Here is a 20103-nt window from a genome sequence, read left to right as displayed (position 1 = left end):
CCGTGTAGCTAAAACCGCGACGTCATCAACACGGCGATAACAGTGCAGAGACAACAGCGCGGAGACAGAAGGGCGCTTTACAATAGCGCGGAGACAGAAAGTCGATTTAACTTAAGGTAAGGGTTAGGTTTAGGGTTAGGTTTAGGTTAAGGGTTAGGTTTAGGGTTATGTTTAGGTTTAGGGTTAGGTTTAGGGTTAAGTTAAGGGTTAGGTTTAGGGTTAGGGTTAGGGTTAGGTTTAAGGTTAGGTTTAGGATTACGTTTAGCATTAGGAATTAGGTTTAGGTTTAGTTTTACAGCGCGCTTCTGTCCCGGTGCTGTTGTCGGTGCGATTCAGCGCCCATTCATCGGAGCACTTTAGAACACGTGGTTTTATCACTGCGGTTTAGTTGGGCACGGTTTTGTCATTTGCCCTTTTATCGGTGAACCCAAATTCACTCTTTCTATACAACCCTAATTCCCTTAGGAGAGACGTTGATCCATAGCTAAGATATTAACTATTTTCAAGATCAGGTGCTGGAAAGAATGAAACCCAAGTCCAACTTGGACTCTGGAAAGCAGCCACTAGATACCAAGTGATTAGGTTCAACTTTTGAGTGTGCTTTTTGATCTTATAGGAAGGTGTTCCATTAATCAATTTTCATTCATGGGGCTTATTAACACATTTCACTCCTTGCAGGCAGCTAGAAGGCACCTTTCAAGTTTTTTTTTCTGCGACCTGTAAATTAGGTGAGGCTACAATACTGAAGAGATTTGGAAGAAAACACAATGACACAACCTCAAATATACCATCCCAATAAATTTGAAAATAAGGTAAATGGTTAAGCAGCTCTTGGAAGGTGAGGGGAAACTATTGATGAGCAAGTTTTTGGGTTGTTATTTATCTAAGAATTTCCAAAGGTAGGAAAACATGCATATAGGATGCAGTCAAATAAGATAATTCAGCTTTAGTGGTAAAAAATAGTTTTCTGCTCATAGTGTTGTTCCTTCTCTGCTCTGTCCAGCAGAAAAAAAATGACTTCAGATCAGATATCATGTAGTTCAGTGATGGCAAACCTTTTAGAGACAGAGTGCCCAAACTGTGCATGTGCGCATGGCCAAACTGAAAGGTGCATATGTGCAGGCATGCATGGGCATGGGTGGGGCATCCCAACACCCAGAACACAGCAAGAGGTAAGATCTTTTTCTTTCGCAAGCTTCTGTTTCGTCGTTTGCAGGGAAACAGCAGCTCACAAAAGAAACGCCATGGAGATCTGACCTGGGGCGACAGCGCATGTGCCAGCAGAGAGGGCTCTGCGTGCCACCTCTGCCACAGGTGCCATAGGTTCGCCATCACAGATGTAGGTCTTACCTTAAGAAGAATAATATTCCTTTTGAGGCAATTGGTTTCCTTCAGATATATACAATTTGCAAAGTAATTAAAGAGTTTTTATTTTTACACCTTATCAACCAAGGCTTAGCAAGCACATGGACGATCAAAACTGCTATCCAACATTCAACACAGCTTCACACCAACATGCGAACTGAGAGGGAAGCTGTTTTGAATAGCGTCATACTAAGTTATGTTCCTCAATATTTATTGGCAGAAAGAACCTGTCCCATCACAAATGAGCCCATGCACAGGATTTAGCAATGGTTCCTTCCTTCTTCTGAGGTTTTTTTTTTTTAAAATTACACTTTAATTTAAATGCCTCACCCGTAAACAAGTCATAATCCAGTAACTTGGATGTGAAGAGCAATTTTGCATAAATGACGGAAGACAAATATGGGCTGGTTGACAAAGTTATAGAACCATAAAATTGGAAGGAGCAAGCATCCAAATTAAACTCTCAGCCACCAAGCCTCTTTGCCTGAACATATATTTTGCTCAAATTTGGCTCAGTATATTGGGCAGCCCTATTCCACCCATTGTGATTTATCCTGTGACTGTAGTTAAGTAAATCATGGCTCATTGGTGTACAAACTAGGTCATATTCTAGGTAAGATCATGACAAATAGGCTTCATGCCAGCACTATAGCACTGTAAGCAATTCATCAAATTTCCCAAAGCCATATCAAAGCCAAGAAAATAGAAATAATAACTATCGTATTTAATTTGCTCAGTGGCTGTCCCACCTATAATCTTCTAAATACACCTTTGCTATATTTTGACAATACTTTTTAAATTTATGGCTATGGTTATTATTAAACCAGTATTGGACTGTATGTAGAGTGTTCTTCCAATTTGTTAAGACTCAGATTAAAAATTCTCCCAACAATATGCTGAGCATGTATACACATTTAATACATCTGATGCTTACCAGACTGGACGTAAGGTTTTTATATTGACCATAGCCTTCATCATTTTGATATCGGCTTTTCTGTTCAATTAAAAATGACAGACCAACTTTTGAGAAAATAGATTTTTATTAGGTTTTTTTTTAAAGAGATCAAACACTCAAAACATTGAAAGCCCCCTTTCAGATCACAACTAGTGTTTTCTACAAGCATCCTTTTGTTTAGGAGTGATCTGCTCCAACAATAGAAAAAGCCAACCACATCAGGTGGTTTGTGCTGCTCTGGTCAGTTTCAGAGACAACCGCCAATTACAGGATTAGGACCAGGGTTTGTGCTATTGGAATGGCATAAGAGGTAAAAACTTGGCAAGACCCCCCACCCCAACCTACATCATATTATATTTAAAGGCCAAATTAATTTCACAATGGAAGGATGTATTGAGTAGTGTTCTGAACATAGCTAGTAAAGCTAAGAATGAAGACTATGGAAAGAGGCTAGAGAGATAAAATCAGAACCAGACTAGATCACCTGATGTCTTTCAGTAGCTTTAGATATTAACTTTCATTTACTTGCCTAGACAATAGCAAATGGTTTTTGGAATAGCAGTTTAAAGTATCTGGAAGATACACAGAGCCCGGCTATCCCCCCATGCAAGCATCCATTGTCACTAATTGGGCAATTCACAAGCCACGTTAAGATAATTCCTTATATACATAGGATACTTGGAAGTATAGCGTTCCAAACCTCAATGCAACACTCTCCATTTACTCCAGAAAGAAGAGCATAGTAAGCAGGTAACAGAGGCCTGGTAGTGAAGGCAAGGCATAAATCCCATGTGCCTAGGAGTCTCTTCTTTGCTCTCTCCACCTAGAACTGTTTTGAAAAGTGATTTAAATATATGCTGAAATACTATTGCATTAGGAAGATGTGAATCATTTTGTATCTTGCAGAAATGATGTGACTTCTGTGTAGCAATGTTCCCTATCCATTTTTTTTGGCACCCTAGAGTGGTAGCCCTCTGCCTCAGATCATACCATATATGAACTGGGACAAGTATCATCCAATCATCAGCAGAAGATGCAATCAGCAAAGTTACAGGGCAGAAGACTGCAGTGAAACTTCAGTATGGCGTTCCCTACTTTATTCCACCTACTCTGCAAAAGCCAATTATGCCCTTAGGAGGAGAAAGGATAGCCATTTGAAAGCCACCTTTATTCCTGGAGCCTTTTAATTTGGGTGGCCTAAAACAGCCTTTCCTTGTAGTCCAGTTTATCTAGAATGTACAGGTTGGGGAAGGCTAATTTGGATCCATTTTGTTTGAGGCCGAAGAGAGAATTGAGGATTAGAAACTAAAACTATGGTACCTTTGTTTGATTAAGTAAAGTAAATCCAACAGAGTTCAATACATTGTATTTATTTATGGTGACAGATTCTAAAGAATCCAAAGTTCGTATGTCAGGCTTATTGCATGACAGATTTGATAGCTGCAGAACACATTCAAACACAAGTCTAGAAGTGCCATTCATAGTGTCAAACTCTTCAGGATATTCTCATGCACACAAGGAAAACAGCAGTATCACAGCAGATATATCTGGTGCAGCCTCTACTTATATTTCACCACATATCCCCATACAGCAAAAAGTGCTTTAAAAAAAGCATCCAGGAAGCCCTTGATTACATGGGAGAACTTTTTTTCTCCAAACACAGCATTTATCTGTTTTTTTTTGCAGAGACAATTTTTACTATTTAAATTTTCACCCATCATTTTAGCTAAAAACATTGCTGTCAGCCAGCTGTGCGGTTCTAGTGCAAACCCATTTCTCTCCTTGTAAATGTGAATTATCAAATGGTTGTCAAAGGAGACAATCTGGAAAAGCAAAGCCTTCCTTTAAGTGGCAGAGGAAACCTAGGGCAGCCCTCTTAATCATCAGGCATTGCAGCCATGTTCATGGAAGTCTTCACCGGTATAGAGATGAGATCATCTAAAGCCACCTATATATACAAGAACTCTATTTACACAGCACTGAATTTATCAGAATTGTTAAGTTTCTCTTAGCTTGTACAACTTGTAGAAATATCAAAGTGGGTGAAGTTGTGGTAGGTATTGGTCAATAAGTCAACAGAAGTTAAAAACTGCCTTACCATCTCAACTCATTGTCTCTCAGGAAGAGGCAGAGTGTTTAGCTAGACAAAATCCAAGTATATTTTATTTTTGATTTTCCTTTCTTTTAGTCTGCTCCAACAAGGTACAGTTTTGATTGCAAAGAAAACAGATTAGCAAATAAGTCAACCTTCAAAGATACACCATGGAGCATTTTGTGTATCCCTTACAGAGCAGGTATGTCCAACAGACAAAGTATCTGCTGCCCCAGCTTCCTAAAAGGTATAAACTAATCTGAACTGATATGTTGTAAAATTTCTATGCAATCCAAAAAAATATACAGGAAGAATTATTGTGCTGGATAAATAATTATTTCAAAGCCTAATTTGACAAGACATCAACAATTTCCTGTGTACAGTTGTCTACAGCTCTCTCGTCTCGTTACTTATTCTACTGTAGCAAGCGCAAGACATGAGGAATTTTCTCTACATCAAAATTTTATAAGCAAAAACAAGGCAATGGACCTGTGCAAATCAGATCCGATCCAAATGTATTTTTTTTCTAAATCAGATTTGAATTTTCAGTTCAAACATGTGAATTGTGTTAATCCAATTTGTAAGTTCAATTCAAACAAAAGTCATCTAAATTGCATCACTTCATCTGATTCAACGCATCAAGCCTAGTCTTCAATTTGATGACTTGATTCAATACATCACTGATACCTTGTCAAATTAAGACTATAAAGTTTTGCACAGCCATAACAAGCAGTGTTAAAATGTTTCCTTAGTCTAACATGGAATCAAGTAGATAGTCACAGACACCCAACAGGAAGAGAAGCACAATTCTCAAGATACTGTAGTGGGCTATCAGACACAAAGTTGAGGGCTTCTGGGCCAAGGTCTAATTGGTTCTTTTTGTTAACCAGGACAAAGGCTATGCATGTACCTTTTTATGTTTTTGGTCCAGCTCATTTTTACTCTAATACCATTGACAGTCCTAGAGGCTATAAAAGCCTGGGAATAACTGCTCCTTGCATGAAAAAGATATATTGATCCACACAGCAAAATACTGATCTACAGGCTTTCCTTTAAGAGGAATTAAAATATTAGGGTTTTGGCACTGCACATTAAATTGAATAATAATTTAGGGTAGTTCCCATTTCCTCTGGTAGCCTTGGCAATGAGGGCACATAATCCATCACATTAAAAATTCTCTATCATTATAAATTGAACCCCCATTTAGTTCCCCATCCCAGCTCTGCTCCAACTGTTAATCAGTGCTGCTGGTCCATCAAACAGCAAGCCATGTTACAGTGGCTGCTGTGGAAAGCCTCTGCCTACCTCAGTTCCCTTGACATAAATTAATGTGTGATCCTAAAACCAAAAATTCCTCGCAAACATCCATAACTAAGCTGTCAATATAGATTTCTGCCACTACAAAAAAAATTACAGTGTTTCTTTTTTTTTTTTTTTGGGTTGCAGGCACTTGTATAAGATTTCTTTGGTCCCTTAAAAGGAATTAACGCTTTGAAATATGTTCAGAAAAAAATAGAGTCTGCACAGCCCATAATGCTTCTTGCACTAAGAAAGAAAGAAAAAAATCAGCTTGCATTTAAGGTAGTGCAGCTCTACTTTTAACCTAATCCTTTCCACCCACCTTATACATTAACTCAAGCATTTTCTTCCTGTAAACATTTCTGGTAATTAGACATATCACTGCACAATTTCCCACAATTAAGTAGACTTATAGTTCCAATGTAAGAGCAAGATACTCAGCGCAAGAGACCTATTTTTTCTTTTCTTTTCTTCTGAACACACAGCCTCTGCTCCTTGCGAAGACAAAGACTGGAGCTTTTTTCAGCATTCAGCTGCAAGGGAGCCACGTTGGGTAGGAGTGACTGCAAGGCAGAAGAGGTTGCATGTGGGTTACGTAATAGTTGACGTTTATTTCCCCCATGTATGGTGCTGGCTGATAATAACAAGTCACATTTGTGACAGTTGGAATTATGTTCCGCTCAGCCAGGACCCGGAGGGCCAACATGGCAATGAGGTTCAGCGTCTGTCGTCTTTCATGTCCCATCAGGCACACCGTACTCTCATTTACCACTCTGTGTAAAGTCATCAGGCAATCGTACCTTTTGCTTTCCATTCCTACAAAGTGGCTTTGGAGGTAAGACTCCAGCTTTCGTTGCTGTTCCCCGATGTCAGGAAAGTCTATAAAAAACCTTGAACACATGTACCTCTGCAAGGCTTTCATGTCAACTTCTGATTTTGCTTGAAATCCCCTCACCAGGAGGTTGCAGTACTTCAGAAGCCCACCTCCTCTGATTTCCTCTGGATTCCTAGTAGCTATAATTCGGTTCCTCAGGTGATCAATCGCCTCCTCAAAGTCCCCATACATACTCTCCCCAGTGACAGTAGGGTGGAAGTTTGCAGACATTGGATTCTCTGAGCACTCTCCAAAGAGCAATAGTGAGTCTAATATGATCTGGAAAGAATCAACGCTGAATTCGAACTGCCGCCGGAGAGAGTCTACAAATTTGAGTTCCACATTCTTCCCACTGTTGTTTGACAGTGATATAAGGCTCCAGCGGTCAGTTTCATTGCACACTTTCACCAACTTCTGCACATAGGCCTCTTTCAGAGTCATGGGAGTGATCTTATCTTTGTTTACCCCTTCTGGGAGGAAATCCAGGAGACAATCCATCACTACATCTTTTACCAGCTGGAAAATATCCTCGCTTTTCAGATCAACACCAAAAATGAGATCCAGATCTTTATACCCCAGACCGCTGTCCTGGTGCAACACGTGGCTAGCTGCTGAGCCATTCAACCTCACATTGTGGACAGTGATGCCCTGCTTTTCTAGACGACTACGAACCACCTGCAAAGCAAGGAGAGGCAAATTGGTACGAGTTGACAGCAACTAATGGTGTGGAAAGCAGTTCAAATGGGAAATGTAACAAACCACAAGCTAGGAAATTTGAAATATGGGAATATGTTTTTAGTGTCTTTAGGGACAATACAGAAAATCAAGCCAAAAAGCACAGTGTAATAGCCAAATGTGAGACATTCCTATGAGCCCAGCTGAATACTATGTCTGGAAATGATCAAATCTACTGTTGTATCACTGTTCCCACACTTGTCTTATGGGATAAATAGCAGCTCAGGTGAAGAATTTTTAAATAGGAATAGTATAGGAGAAAGGGATTAACAACTAGCTTTACCAATAATCTGTAGACCACCTTTGTACTAAATGTTTGGCATGACACCTAGATTAATCTTAAGTAGATTTCAGGTTTTGGTCCTGATTTCATTATGCATAGTTACAGATGAACAGTTCTTCCATATACCTTGTTGTTCTTCCATCTTAAGGAGGCATCTGCCCTGACAGGTTCAAAATAAATAATTGGTCTGTCTCTTATCATCTTTACTTTCAAAGTCAGGAATTCTCCTACAACTTTCTTTTAGCGCAAATGATAAGATATAAATTTGAGGTTGTAGTTTGAAATGTGAAATAAGTTTAATATTAGTTTAAAAACTGGTGAGTGATATTCCATATTGTCAAGATTTAAGGACAAAGAAAATGTGCTCCACTAGGGACCTACAACCATACAGCTTTAAACACCTTGTGAAAAATTTAAGTTCAACTATCATGCAGCTGCAAATTTGTTCACATTTTAATGCAACTTAGGTTGTAAGTACAAACGAAGTTATTATATAGGGTTGAGATTAACATCCACACAAACACCCACACACCAGTCTTTTAGTTCTCTTCCAAAATCAATTTCCATCACTTCAGTAGACATATACAAAAGATATATGAGATATTCAGATGGCTGTACTGTACTGATACACATAAGTGTTACCTTAGTAATCAGGACTAAGTCAGGCCACAATGTCGGAAGCAGGCTTCAGAGAGAGACAATTATAATGAAAGCATGTGTTATACCCAGTTAGGAAAAAATGTTAAGATACAGAATTTCAAACCACCAATACCAGAGCACGAGCATTTTATTTTACTAAAACTAGTCATTAGCTTTCTAGTAAAGTTGGAGGTTTTAATGGTGTTCAAAAAAGTGGATAAATATCAAGCTACCGGTACTATTTTTATTCTTATATATCTATCTGTGCAATCTGAAGAAAAACCAGATTATACAGCAACTATACACATTTAAGGGGAAAAGATGGTTTAAATGTCCTTTAGGAGGTTTTTTTCCTGTTTTACAACTAGCACATAATTGCAAGCTGGATAATTTAATTAATATTAGAAGAATAAAGCTTACAGAAGACGGCTGTTTATCAAGAATACTGGTCCATTTGTATAGCTACAGTGTATCATTAGCCATCTTGCAGAATAGGCACATTAAATATTCCTTACCTCTTTTGTTTTAGAGACAAGACACATCAGGCATTAGAACAGTAACTGCCTTTTTAGGTTACGTGCTCAAGACTGGTGAAATTATTTAGCACTGGCTAATATTTTCTGGTCAGAGTCAATCGTTTCTGTTTACAGTACAATGAACTGCTATGTGACATTTAGAATAGCCCTCATTTCCTTTTAAGAACACTTGTCCTTTTGCATGTTACAACAGCATTGTTCTGCAAAGTTGTGAGGTTTTTTGTAATAGGACTTGAAGCAAGGCATATTTCATCCAATTAATTGGAGAGATATTATGGGATGCGTTGGGAGGTTATCAATATTTAATATTTCTAATATTGCTGAAGTGATCAAGTTTATTTGTGCATAAATACCTGTGAACTACTCTAGCTAAATCAGAATGCAGATCCTGGCTAATTTGTCAGTGTCCTTGTGTAGTATAATTGAATAACTAAAACAGAATTAAACCAAGTCTATATGTTTTTGTAAAAACAACCTATTACTTTTACATATATTGTTTTATTAAACAACTCACTGAAAAAAGAAGAATGTGCTTCTCTGTCAGAATATTTCAATCTCACTGGTTAATGGGGATAACTTCCAAAAGTTATCTGATCAAGAATTTTTTTTTGAACTGCATTGCAGAATTTTATTTCAGTTGTACAGGGTGACCAAGCAGGTTATATACGTATGTCAGGAGGGCACAGAGTTCTTAATATTTGCATCCAGGGACTGAAGGAGGGGAAAAAGTGAATTATATCCTTCCTTTTTTATTGGTTTTAAAAAGCTACTTTGAGTACCATTGTTGCTATAGTCATTTGTTGTGAAAGCTATAACTTTACATACTGTACTAGTGTATATTCTTTTCAAGGCATCACATTTAAAATGGCAAAACTCCTAACCAGCATATATACAAAGACTGCACCATACTTTATTTGGACAGTGCTGTTTATGCTTGAGAGAGAAAATTAGAATCTATTAGCTGAAAACCTCAGTCCAATCTGTCACTGTTCAACATCTTACCTTCTAAAACCTCTTCATCAGCATCAATGCTATCTCCAACTGCTGTCCTACACCCTACAAAATTCAATTAATCACCAGCCAAACCCATATCCCACATGCTACCGCTTGTCCTCTGAAATACCTTCATGCCAAATCAGCATTTTTCCATGCTTTGCCAGCCAAGCCTTTTATACTGGCTGTTACATGTTCCATATCACACCCACCCTATAGTCATCGCTATATTCAACTATTTGAGCCCTGTACACACTTCTATATTATTCATAATTTACTGCCAATGGTATAATTTAGGAAAAAAAATAGCAGAGGCTGCTTAAACATCAGGTGCCGTTAGCTAGCCTTTACCCATCAAATATATTGCTCCATAATCCAAAGATAGTTCACCAGGTAATTTAACATGGAATGGCAGAAATGGGGCACCACCCAGTGCATGAGTAAGATTGACTACTCTGTTTAGCTAGTTAAATACAGCACTAAATGTGTGCAGGAATATGCCAGTCTTATTAATTTTTGCTTTAAGAAATTTTATAGCTGCACATTTCGGGAAATTACAATACAAATTTAAGTAATCTGTAAGGGAGCTGTAAATTAAAAATCTAGAAACAGAATGCTGTATTCTAAAAAATATGGAATGTTCTTTTTTCTTCCATATCATGTCAAACCTCCTCCTGGACAGAATGTCATATTAAAAAGGGATTCAGCCTGCTTTGGTGGTATCAAGAAGTTTCTGTCTCTAGATTGACATTTTTAAAAACATCTCTTAATTAGCTTGGCTTCTGTGTTCAGAGGATAAAGCGATAGGTATACTAGAATTGCCTGGCAGCCATCGTGACTCTCCTTTTCAGAATTTCAAGTTCTGCGGTGCCTATTTATTTATTCATCAGATTTCCACACTGCCCATTTCACCTAAGTGACTGGGCGGTTTACAATAAAAGGCAATGTCTAATTAATGACTGAAGCAAGTATAAAACTACTACAAAAACATTAACATGAATGTCTTTATATATTGCATTCCTAACTCATTTTCTCTCCAGAAGCTCAAGGCAACGCACATAGCTCTTCCTTGTGCAATTTTCCCCAAAACTACAACTAAGTAGGATTGACTGGACTAAGATACAGTGACTACTCTTGATATCAGCTAATAACTTCCCATGTTTAAGGATGGATTTAAATCTAGATATGCACAAATTTTACAGTTGGAGCATGTGATACAAAAGATAGAACCGGAAAATCTTTGTAAAAGAACGGCTCTAATTTAGAATTCTGAAATATAATTAGTACAAAATGGGTAATTTTCATATAATACATTATGTGAGTACAAACATGCACTCCCCATGGAAACACTTCAACTCCTGGCAATTACTGTAGTGAAAGGCAGCAAGTTTTGTTCAATCCTTTAAAAAAAATAGAACCCAATGTGCCTTGTTACATCTGAGTCATTGCAGAGGAATGAAGCCACCTCCCATATAAAATGAATATGCAAGCAGCTTTTTGGCACAACATTAGTGCCTACTAAGCACAGTGTTGCTACTTTATAGACAAACAAATCCTTAGTAATTTGTGGCAGTGATGACACACTGAGCCAAGCAGGCTATTTAAGGGCAAATGGACTGTACTGGAAGCAGTTGGGCCAGCTTCTCACTGGGCAGAGATTACAAGCATCAAGTATAAATTTGTGCATCCATGAAGGTCTACTTCCAATAAACTATACAAAGAGTATTCCAAAGTAATGTATATGTTAATGAACAGGGATTTGTATGATATCACTGTTATGTAATCTCTAGGTAAAGAAGTATCATCTGCAAGACCATGTAGTGTAATGGTTACAATGCTGGAATAAAATCAAAGAATCTTCAATTCATGCAACCACAAAGTTTGTTAAAATAAAATTTGGACCAGCTATTCATAGCTATATCTATATATGAATGAAATGACAGGCATTAAAGTGATGTCCAAATTATATATCTCTCAAGCCAAAGCAAAGCACAATGCTCAATCAATGATCCAAGGGTGATGAGGCTCACTTCCTGCCAAGACAGGATACACTTGAAGCAAATACTAAGGCTATAAATGGTTGGGTGTTCTAAAGTCAATGTAAAGGTTCAACTGAACTGTGATCAAGCAAACAATAATCTGCTCCAGGCTGTTCTCATCTCAGAGTACATTATACATTCCCAGTTCTAATAAGCATATTAAAATCCATCCTATCCTCAGCAATGATATTTACAATTTTACATTTCCAGAAAAGTCCAAGCTGGTGAATGAAATGGAGAACACATTGCTTTGAACTATTATGACTGTAACGTTTTTTCATTAACCCAGGAGTGACTGAAAAGGAACAAAAAGAAGCTGACATATGCTAGAGATGTTAAAAAAGGTGACAACTGACGTACAAATGGCTGCCATGTAATTTCCCTTTTATATTGACAGTTATATCAGTATAATTGTGAACAATACCTTCATTAAAGGTAGTCCTTGATTTACAACCAATTGTTTAGTAACTATTTGAAGTTACAATGACACTGAAAAAAATGACATAAATAGTCCTCACACTTACAACTGCTGCAGCGCCCCCAGTCAAGCAATCAAACACTGGGTGCTTGCCAACCTGCATGCATTTTCAACAGCTGCAGCATCCTGGGGGTCATGTGAATGTCATTTGCAACCTTCTCAGCCGTCTTCTGGCAAGAAGTCAATGGGAGAAGTGAGATTCACTTACTGACCATGTGATTCACTTAACAACTGCAATGATTAATTAATAATTGTGATGAAAAAGTCATAAGATCAGGAGCAACTTACTTAATAAGCACGTTGCTTAAAAATGGAAATCTGGTCCCAAAATGAGTACTATCTCATCAATCTCCCAAACCAGCTTTATGCTGTTCCGATCTTTTATAATATTTCTCATCTGCAAGTTAAGCAGCCCTCAGAAATGTAAATATAAATCTATGATATGATATTCAGCAAGGGGCTTTGGGAAAATAAGCATTAAACTAGGCTAAATTATCTGACATGATGATATTTATTCTTTAACTTACAAACACAATTGAGCCCAAAATTTTTGTTGCTAAGCAAGACAGTTGTTAAATGAATTGTGCCAATTTTACAATATTTTTGCCATAATTATTAAGTGAATTTGCAGTTAAGTGAATCAAATGGTCATTAAGCAAATCCAGCTTCCCCCATTGTCACCTTGCTTGTCAGGAAGCTAGTTGGAAGATCGCAAATAATGATCACATGAGATTAGGAAGATGCAACAATCAGAAATACATGCTGGTTGCAAAGCACCCGAATTTTGATTATGTGACCAGAGGGATGCAGCAATAGCTGTGTGAAAAAATTTCATGTCACTTTTTTTCAGTGCTGTTGTAACTTCAAATGGTTGTAAATCAAGGACTACCTGTACAGTACTATGATAGTCCATCAAAGTGGACCATACAGTAGGTTCAGTAGATGAGTCTTTCCCTTCTAGGAATTGTTAAAATTTTGAAAGGAAGTCTGCACATTTGCAGAATGCTCAGACTGGGGAAGGCTGCTACAGCATATTTTCTTATCTACCATTAATATCTCTGGATGTATATCATTATCCAGGTTTTTCTTACTTCCTCATCCTAGACATTCTTTTTCAGTTTTACAGGCATCACAGATTTACTGGCCAAACATTCCCTACTAAAGAAACAACATTTAGAAAGAAATTCCCTATATAAAATTTATCTAGTGTGTAATCATATATGCCAGCCATTAATGACCAGAGCAGCTTTCATTATTTCTTTTCATTTTATACTAAAACAGACTAACTTTTGCATCTAACTAGAGAATCCTAAACTCTAATGGCATTCAGCCAAGGTCAAAAGACCAGACACCACCTTCATCAGCAGATTTATTTTCTGCTAGCAGATTCCAAGCTCTAAATAAGCAGATTGCAGAATACCAAGTGAGAGGCCAACCACAATGCAAGTTAGTCAGGTCAGAATGCAACATACAACTTTAAATAGCTTCATCAAATGTATTAATTATGAACTCCCAAGAATGAGCTAATTTGTTTTCCATAGTATTTTACATTTGTGCCTCCCTGCCCAAAAGCTTGAATAGCCTCACAATATTTTTCGGGTGCAAAAATTGCACTGAGGTCTCAAATGAGATTTCTTACAAATTAAGATGGAAAGCTACAGCATAGCTCTACCTATGAGGAAAAGGAGAAAGATGAGCAAGAGCAGTACGGAAGAGGAAGAATGTAGTTAATATTCTGGGAATTGATTCTTGTAACTGGTTATATCTCTTATATAGCATGTTGCAAAAGGGTCAACATGTTCTCATTGTTAGAGACTTGTTTTACTCAGGTCCCACAAAAATCCAAATATTTGCCTTTCAGCATTTTTTCTCCTTTTGAAAACACAGCTGGTAGGGATTCCATCTTCCAATGCATCTGCAGCATTAGCTTTCACACATGAATTAGCACAGTATTGAGCTCTTTGGAATGAAAGGTGACCTGAAAATAGCTGACTACAAGAAAAGCAAGGCACACTTCTCTCCAAGGTCTGTGAAGCCCCTCCAAAAAGGTTAGAAGCTTTTGAACAGCTGATCTGTAGTGACAACTTAGAAAAGCTTAGGCTACCCTTTCCTTGGGCACAATTGATGGGCAGGATTTTAACTTTGATTGATTGCATTCCTGCTTTTATGTAATCCACAAGAAAGCCCTGTACTACTTTTAAGAGCAGGCATTCGTCTCTTTTTCATTCTTTTTTCCATGAGTAAAGAGTTTGCCAACATAGCATAAACAGACTGGTTTTTTTTAAAAAAAACTTGGGATTATTGCAGCCAAATGTGAGAACGCACTGTTCTCTTTCACTTTTGCTGAAAGGGAGAGAAAAGCTCTGTAGAATTATAGTGGGGAATCTAGTACAATCCTCACCTATGTCTAGCTGACTGTTGGAAAACAATGGCTCAGGCATGCTACAGAGTGGCTTCATTCACACATTCTAAAAAAAGAAATCATAGTTGACAAGCAGTAGTTATACAATATAAACCAAAAGAAATCACAAAATGGGGCTTAATAAAAATGGCAAGACTCACAAAACATGCTGAGATATGGTTTGATTTTGGTTTAGGCACTGTTGCTTGTTACTAATGAATTACCATGTCTATGAACTCCAGCAGTGTGAAAGGCAATACTCATTACTTCAAAACACCAATACATTAAAGAAATGTACTACACAACTCTATACAAAACTAAACCAGTGTTTACAGCAAGACTAGCTATAATAAAGATAAAAGCATATTATGCCTTATTAGAATACCATATTAGGCCATAATAAAACATGCCTTTCTTGGGAAAAAAATATGATTGTTAACAGTCATCACCAATTTGACAGCACATAATCCAACCAATCTTTTTGGGACAACATATGTGAACATAGCAACTTTAGTTCATTAACTATGGGTTATGGTTTAGAACTGTGTACAAACTCAGCCACTTACAAGCTTCAACATGAATACTCCTTTATGGAAATAAGTCTTTTTCTAAAAGAGAGATGCCCTTGGCAGAAACTAAAAACTTACACCATCTAGATTCCTCTCACTAAAGACCAATCAGTAATCATTATTAAAGCAGAGCTCTGTCCCAAGATGTAGTATGCCTCTTAGTTCCATACCTTTGACATTCTATTAGTTATCATTGACCCAAAAGTTTTATGTAGTTTAGAATTGGCATATAACCAGTGGGGGAACTGCAACCTACCAACCACAGCTTCCAGCAGCCCTAAACATAGCCAATGCAAAGGAATAAACTGACTTACTTAGCATCATATGTTTCCCTTGTAGCTTTTTCCCAAATTCAATTCTGAGAGACTGAAAATTCCTAGGCATTAATAGAATTGGAGCAAAAGTTGGCAACTTACATCTTCAAAATGTTCTGAGTGTAAGTTCTCACCAACACAGTTAATGCCAAGAAACTGTGAAACTTCAAAGCATGCATAGCCTTATATTGTCAACAAGGTTAAGAACAAGTTCCACCTGTCTTTAACATGAATTTGTATGTAAGTCAGAACTCATACTTACAAATGGGCTGCCTATTACTAAAAATGGTGGACAGCATTCTCCTTCCTAGAGATGATAAACTGAAGATGTGCTATGTTTTTATGAACCACTGAAAACAGTTTGTATATTAAAAACAGGCAACTTCAGTGGTTTGTCAGCTTAAGGAAAGAGAATACCATCTGCCATTTTTAGTAATAGGAAACCCATTCGTAAGTATGGGTTATCTGCAAGTCAGTTGTTTTTAATCCAGGGATTGTCTGTATACCTAAGTTAACTCTAACCATTTATGAAAGGCTTGGAACCAAGGAACTAAAGGGTCTATTCTCCAAAATGTTCAGTCCTTTATGTATAACCCACTTATACAAGTTCACAAACCCAATGCTTCATCTAAGAAATCTCATTGCATCTGGACACCAATTATTGGAACCTGCATATATTTAACTACACCCATTTAAATGCTGTACAGCTCTGTTTAGGTCAGGACTGTCTTCTAAATAGGGCACATAAAGATACCAGTGATTTCAACCCCTCAAAGTGAATGGAAACTGACTGTATTAAATCATTTCTATGCACTCTATGTATACTATATAATAGAAATGACTTCACCCTCTCCCAAACTAATTGCATTCATATATCTTTCTTCTTAAACGTCTTTATCAGGAGTTGCAGTCCTACTACTTCAGTAAATTCTTCACAAATCAACTGCTTGAGCAGGAGGTTGGACTAGATGATCCACAAGGTGCCTTCTAACTGTTAATCTGTTAAACACACCATTTTGCTCCAAATGTCTGATGTCTTGGGTAATCTATGTGCGATTAGCTACCTGGCAGCTAATTTATCTTGATGTCACTGTTGTGAACCAACCATAAGTCTTGTAGCATCTTAAAAGTCTACAAATAGTATGGCATAAACTGTTCTGAACTACAGGCTACTTCACATATTAAAAAACCATGATCTAAGAATATAACATAGAACTCTTTTTTGACACAGAGGACCTAAATTATTGCCCAACCCACGATAAATCTCAAAGATACCTTCCTCTAAATCCCATTTTGTTTGGGATTACAACCTTTTCCGCTTCATAATACAGCCACTACACAGCCATCCAGTGGGCAGTTTACTTTCATATTTATATTTCATACAGCTTTACCTTCCTAGGCAAAATAATGTTTAAATGAATGAATAGTTTAACTTTTAGCTGCATCTCAAGAACTTGAAAACTGCAGTTTAGGGGGATGTATCACACTGGTCTAACATAATTGAAAGCCTTTTATTGGATCATCTCATATTATTGCTAAACACAACAGTTATTATGGTTATCATTTTCTGCATTTTCACAATATAGTAAGCCAAAAATTAATCCAAGAGTTTGGATGCACAAAATTTATTGGCCAGAAATAAACTAGATCTTTGACCTGGATACACATATGAATAGTTACTGAGCATTAAACTATAGTCTGCCATCTACAGATGATCTAGTTAACCTACAACTGAGCTATTCGTTCAACAAAAAAGTGCACCCAAATTTACCCACAGAAGATTAAAGTTCATAGGAATGAGGATGTAGAGTTAATGCCAACTTAATTAATATAACTTTATAGGAAGTTTTATCAAGACCATTTAAAAAAAAAGACTGACCTTCTAAGCATGTACACTGTATCAAATTCTATGGGGGTGGGGTAGGGTAGACTGTGGCTAAATGTTCCTTTAAGTGCTCTGTAGCTACCCTGGTGGGCTTTTTTTACTATATTTTTAATCTTTCACTGCAGAGTTATCGGAATAAAATTTAAAAATACTATTAGAATGAAAAAATCTGGCACTGAATATTTTTTTAAAAAATACTATTAAAATAAAAGAATCTGGTACTGAATAAACTAAAATAAAAAAAGCTGGCACAGAGTGGGAAACATTTTTTTTTTAAAAAATGGCCAAAATTGTGACAGCAATTAACCCGTCATCTCATCTTGACACTATATAACTCTGGAGTTCTACCTGGGTTGATATCCTAAAACAGCTAAATAATTCCAAATAAATTCAAGGACAAATGGATTCAGCTGATGAGACTGCAGCTCTCACGGGAAGCTTCCAGGAGATGCCATCCCCTCTTCCTTATAAAGGGACTTAACCTCTAAGGTGTTTTTTTGTTTTAAATCAATTTAACAGTGTCCTATTCGACCCCTCCACCCCCACTTCCCCATAGGTAAGAGGGAAGCTTCCAGGAGATGCCATGCCCTCTTCCTTATAATGGACCTTACCTTCAAGTTTTTTTTTTTAAATCAATTTAACACAGTCCTATTCGATTTGACTCCCTGTGCTTCTCTCTGTCCTCCCTCCCCCCCACAATAGGCGAGAGGGAAGCCTCTAGGAGATGCTATCCCCTCTTCCTTATAAAGGGACCTCCAAGATGTTTTTTTTAATTTTAAATCAATTTAACAGCGTCCTATTCGATTTCACTCTCCATGCTTCTCTTCTCCCCACCTCCCTCGCTGCCGACCATAGGCGAGAGGGAAGCTACGCTGCTTTTAAACCCACATAAACCTCTAAGCTTGAGCAATTCCCACCCTGAACTTCACCGTCCAGGCCTTCCGCACAGCCTTGAAGAACTGGCTCACCCGTCAGGCCTGGGGATAAGGACCATTACCCCGCCCGAATGTTGTATGCATGTTGCTTATTATTTTATTATGTGTTGTCGTCTTAGTGCTGTATTCCCCCCTCCCTGGTTTTCTGTGAGCCGCCCTGAGTCCCCTCAGGGAAAAGGGCGGCCTACAAATAAAATCAATTCAATTCAATTCAATTCAACTTAAGCATCCTCCCAATAAAGGGGGCGGCTCCTCCGCTAAAAATACGCGCAGTGACTTTTCCAGCGGCAGATCCTGCCGTGCGGCGGGCGGCCCTTTAATTCCCGAGGAAGCCCGAATACCGACTATTAATTTTAGGAAGAGCCCTGGTATGTACGATGCGCATTCCGAACTACTGAGGCGTTTTTCCGCCGGCCTGGCCTTCTTCCACTCACCCCCACCCGCTTCCCCAGGCGATCCCACATCCCGGCCCCGAAGGATACGGAAGGTGTCCCGCCCCACCCCGTGTCAGTCAGTCATCCCGAAAAGCAGGCTGCGTTCCTGAGGTAAATCATCATCCCATCCGGCGGGATCTCCAAACGGCTCCCCCGCCTGCCTCGGGCTTCGACTCTCCACGCACCTGCACGATTCTGCGGGGCCGCACCGACAAGGTGGGGAAGTTGCCGCGGCCGTGGATGGGGACGGCTTCTTCCAGGATGTGGTCCAGCCGCTGCACCTGCTCCCAGCTGAGGACGCTGAAGCGCCCGTCCCCGTCAGCCGGCGTGGTCGGCGGCGCTTTCCCCGAGCTGGCGGTGGCCGTGCCAGCCGTCCCGGTCCCCGTGGCGCGCATTGTGAGGGGCTCTTCCCAAGGGAGACAAGAAAAGGGAGGGTGGGTGGCTGTGGAGGGAAGTAGAGAAGCGCCGGAGAAAGGCGGAGACACAAACCGAAATCAAACACAAAACGGGGTTGGAACGGCTGAGGAAACCGCTTCACCCCACCAAAAAAAACACAGAGGAAAATTCCAGAAGGTGAAGAAAGGCGGGAAAAAAAACACCCGAGGAAAGAAATCGTTCTGAGGGAAACCGGAGGGGGCGGGGAAAGGGAAGGCGTAACCTCGGCGCGTGCAAGAGCCAAGTTCCCTTCCTTCCACCCGTCCCCTCCTGTCTCTGCGCCTGCAACGCTTGAGCACTGCGGGGAGCGCAGCCCCAGCATTGCTTTATATACTACGGTGGCGGGGCGACGCGATTGGCTCGGGTTGGCGAACCAATCTTGGACGAGCTTTAGAAGTTCGGGGGGATGGCCATTGGGTGCGAGAGGAGGGCGTGGCGCGGAGTTGGGGACGGCGACCCACCCCCTGGGTTATTAGACTGGGGGTGGGCGGGGAAAGAGGAGGAGTTGGAGATGGAATGAAGGGAAGATGATGGGAGAAGGCGTTGGGCAGCTCAGACGTCAAAGGGAGTCCTGGCCGCGATTGGCTATCAGGGATTTGGAGCCTTGTGAAAGGCAGCCTTGTCTAAAAGGCAAGGAGATTTTGATCGATTCTTGTCCGTTGTGCTGGAGCTGATGAGGCATGAGATGTCCGTGTAATATATTTCATATGCAATGCTTTATTGGTATGTAAAAGAAGGGAGTGGACCAAAGCACGGAACAATACTGGACATACGTTTAAAGGAACTCCTGTCTTCATTTTTTTCAGAATTCAATCAGGTATTGAAAACGTAATATGGGAAAC

General features: G+C 39.1%; 1 protein-coding gene across 1 annotated transcript; it reads right to left on the bottom strand.

Annotated features, from left to right (window-relative positions):
• Window positions 1–3275: 3275 nt before the first annotated feature.
• On the bottom strand, window positions 3276–19577 carry TENT5B (terminal nucleotidyltransferase 5B). The gene is made up of 2 exons (XM_032227540.1): window positions 19012–19577; window positions 3276–7260 (listed from the first exon to the last, which is right to left on the bottom strand). The coding sequence occupies exons 1-2, from the start codon at window positions 19219–19221 to the stop codon at window positions 6241–6243; spliced, it is 1230 nt and encodes a 409-aa protein (XP_032083431.1). The 5' UTR covers window positions 19222–19577; the 3' UTR covers window positions 3276–6240.
• Window positions 19578–20103: the final 526 nt, after the last annotated feature.

Source organism: Thamnophis elegans, chromosome 12 (assembly GCF_009769535.1).
Source record: "Thamnophis elegans isolate rThaEle1 chromosome 12, rThaEle1.pri, whole genome shotgun sequence".
Lineage (NCBI taxonomy): Eukaryota > Metazoa > Chordata > Lepidosauria > Squamata > Colubridae > Thamnophis > Thamnophis elegans.
This window is presented reverse-complemented; position numbering and strand designations above follow the sequence as displayed.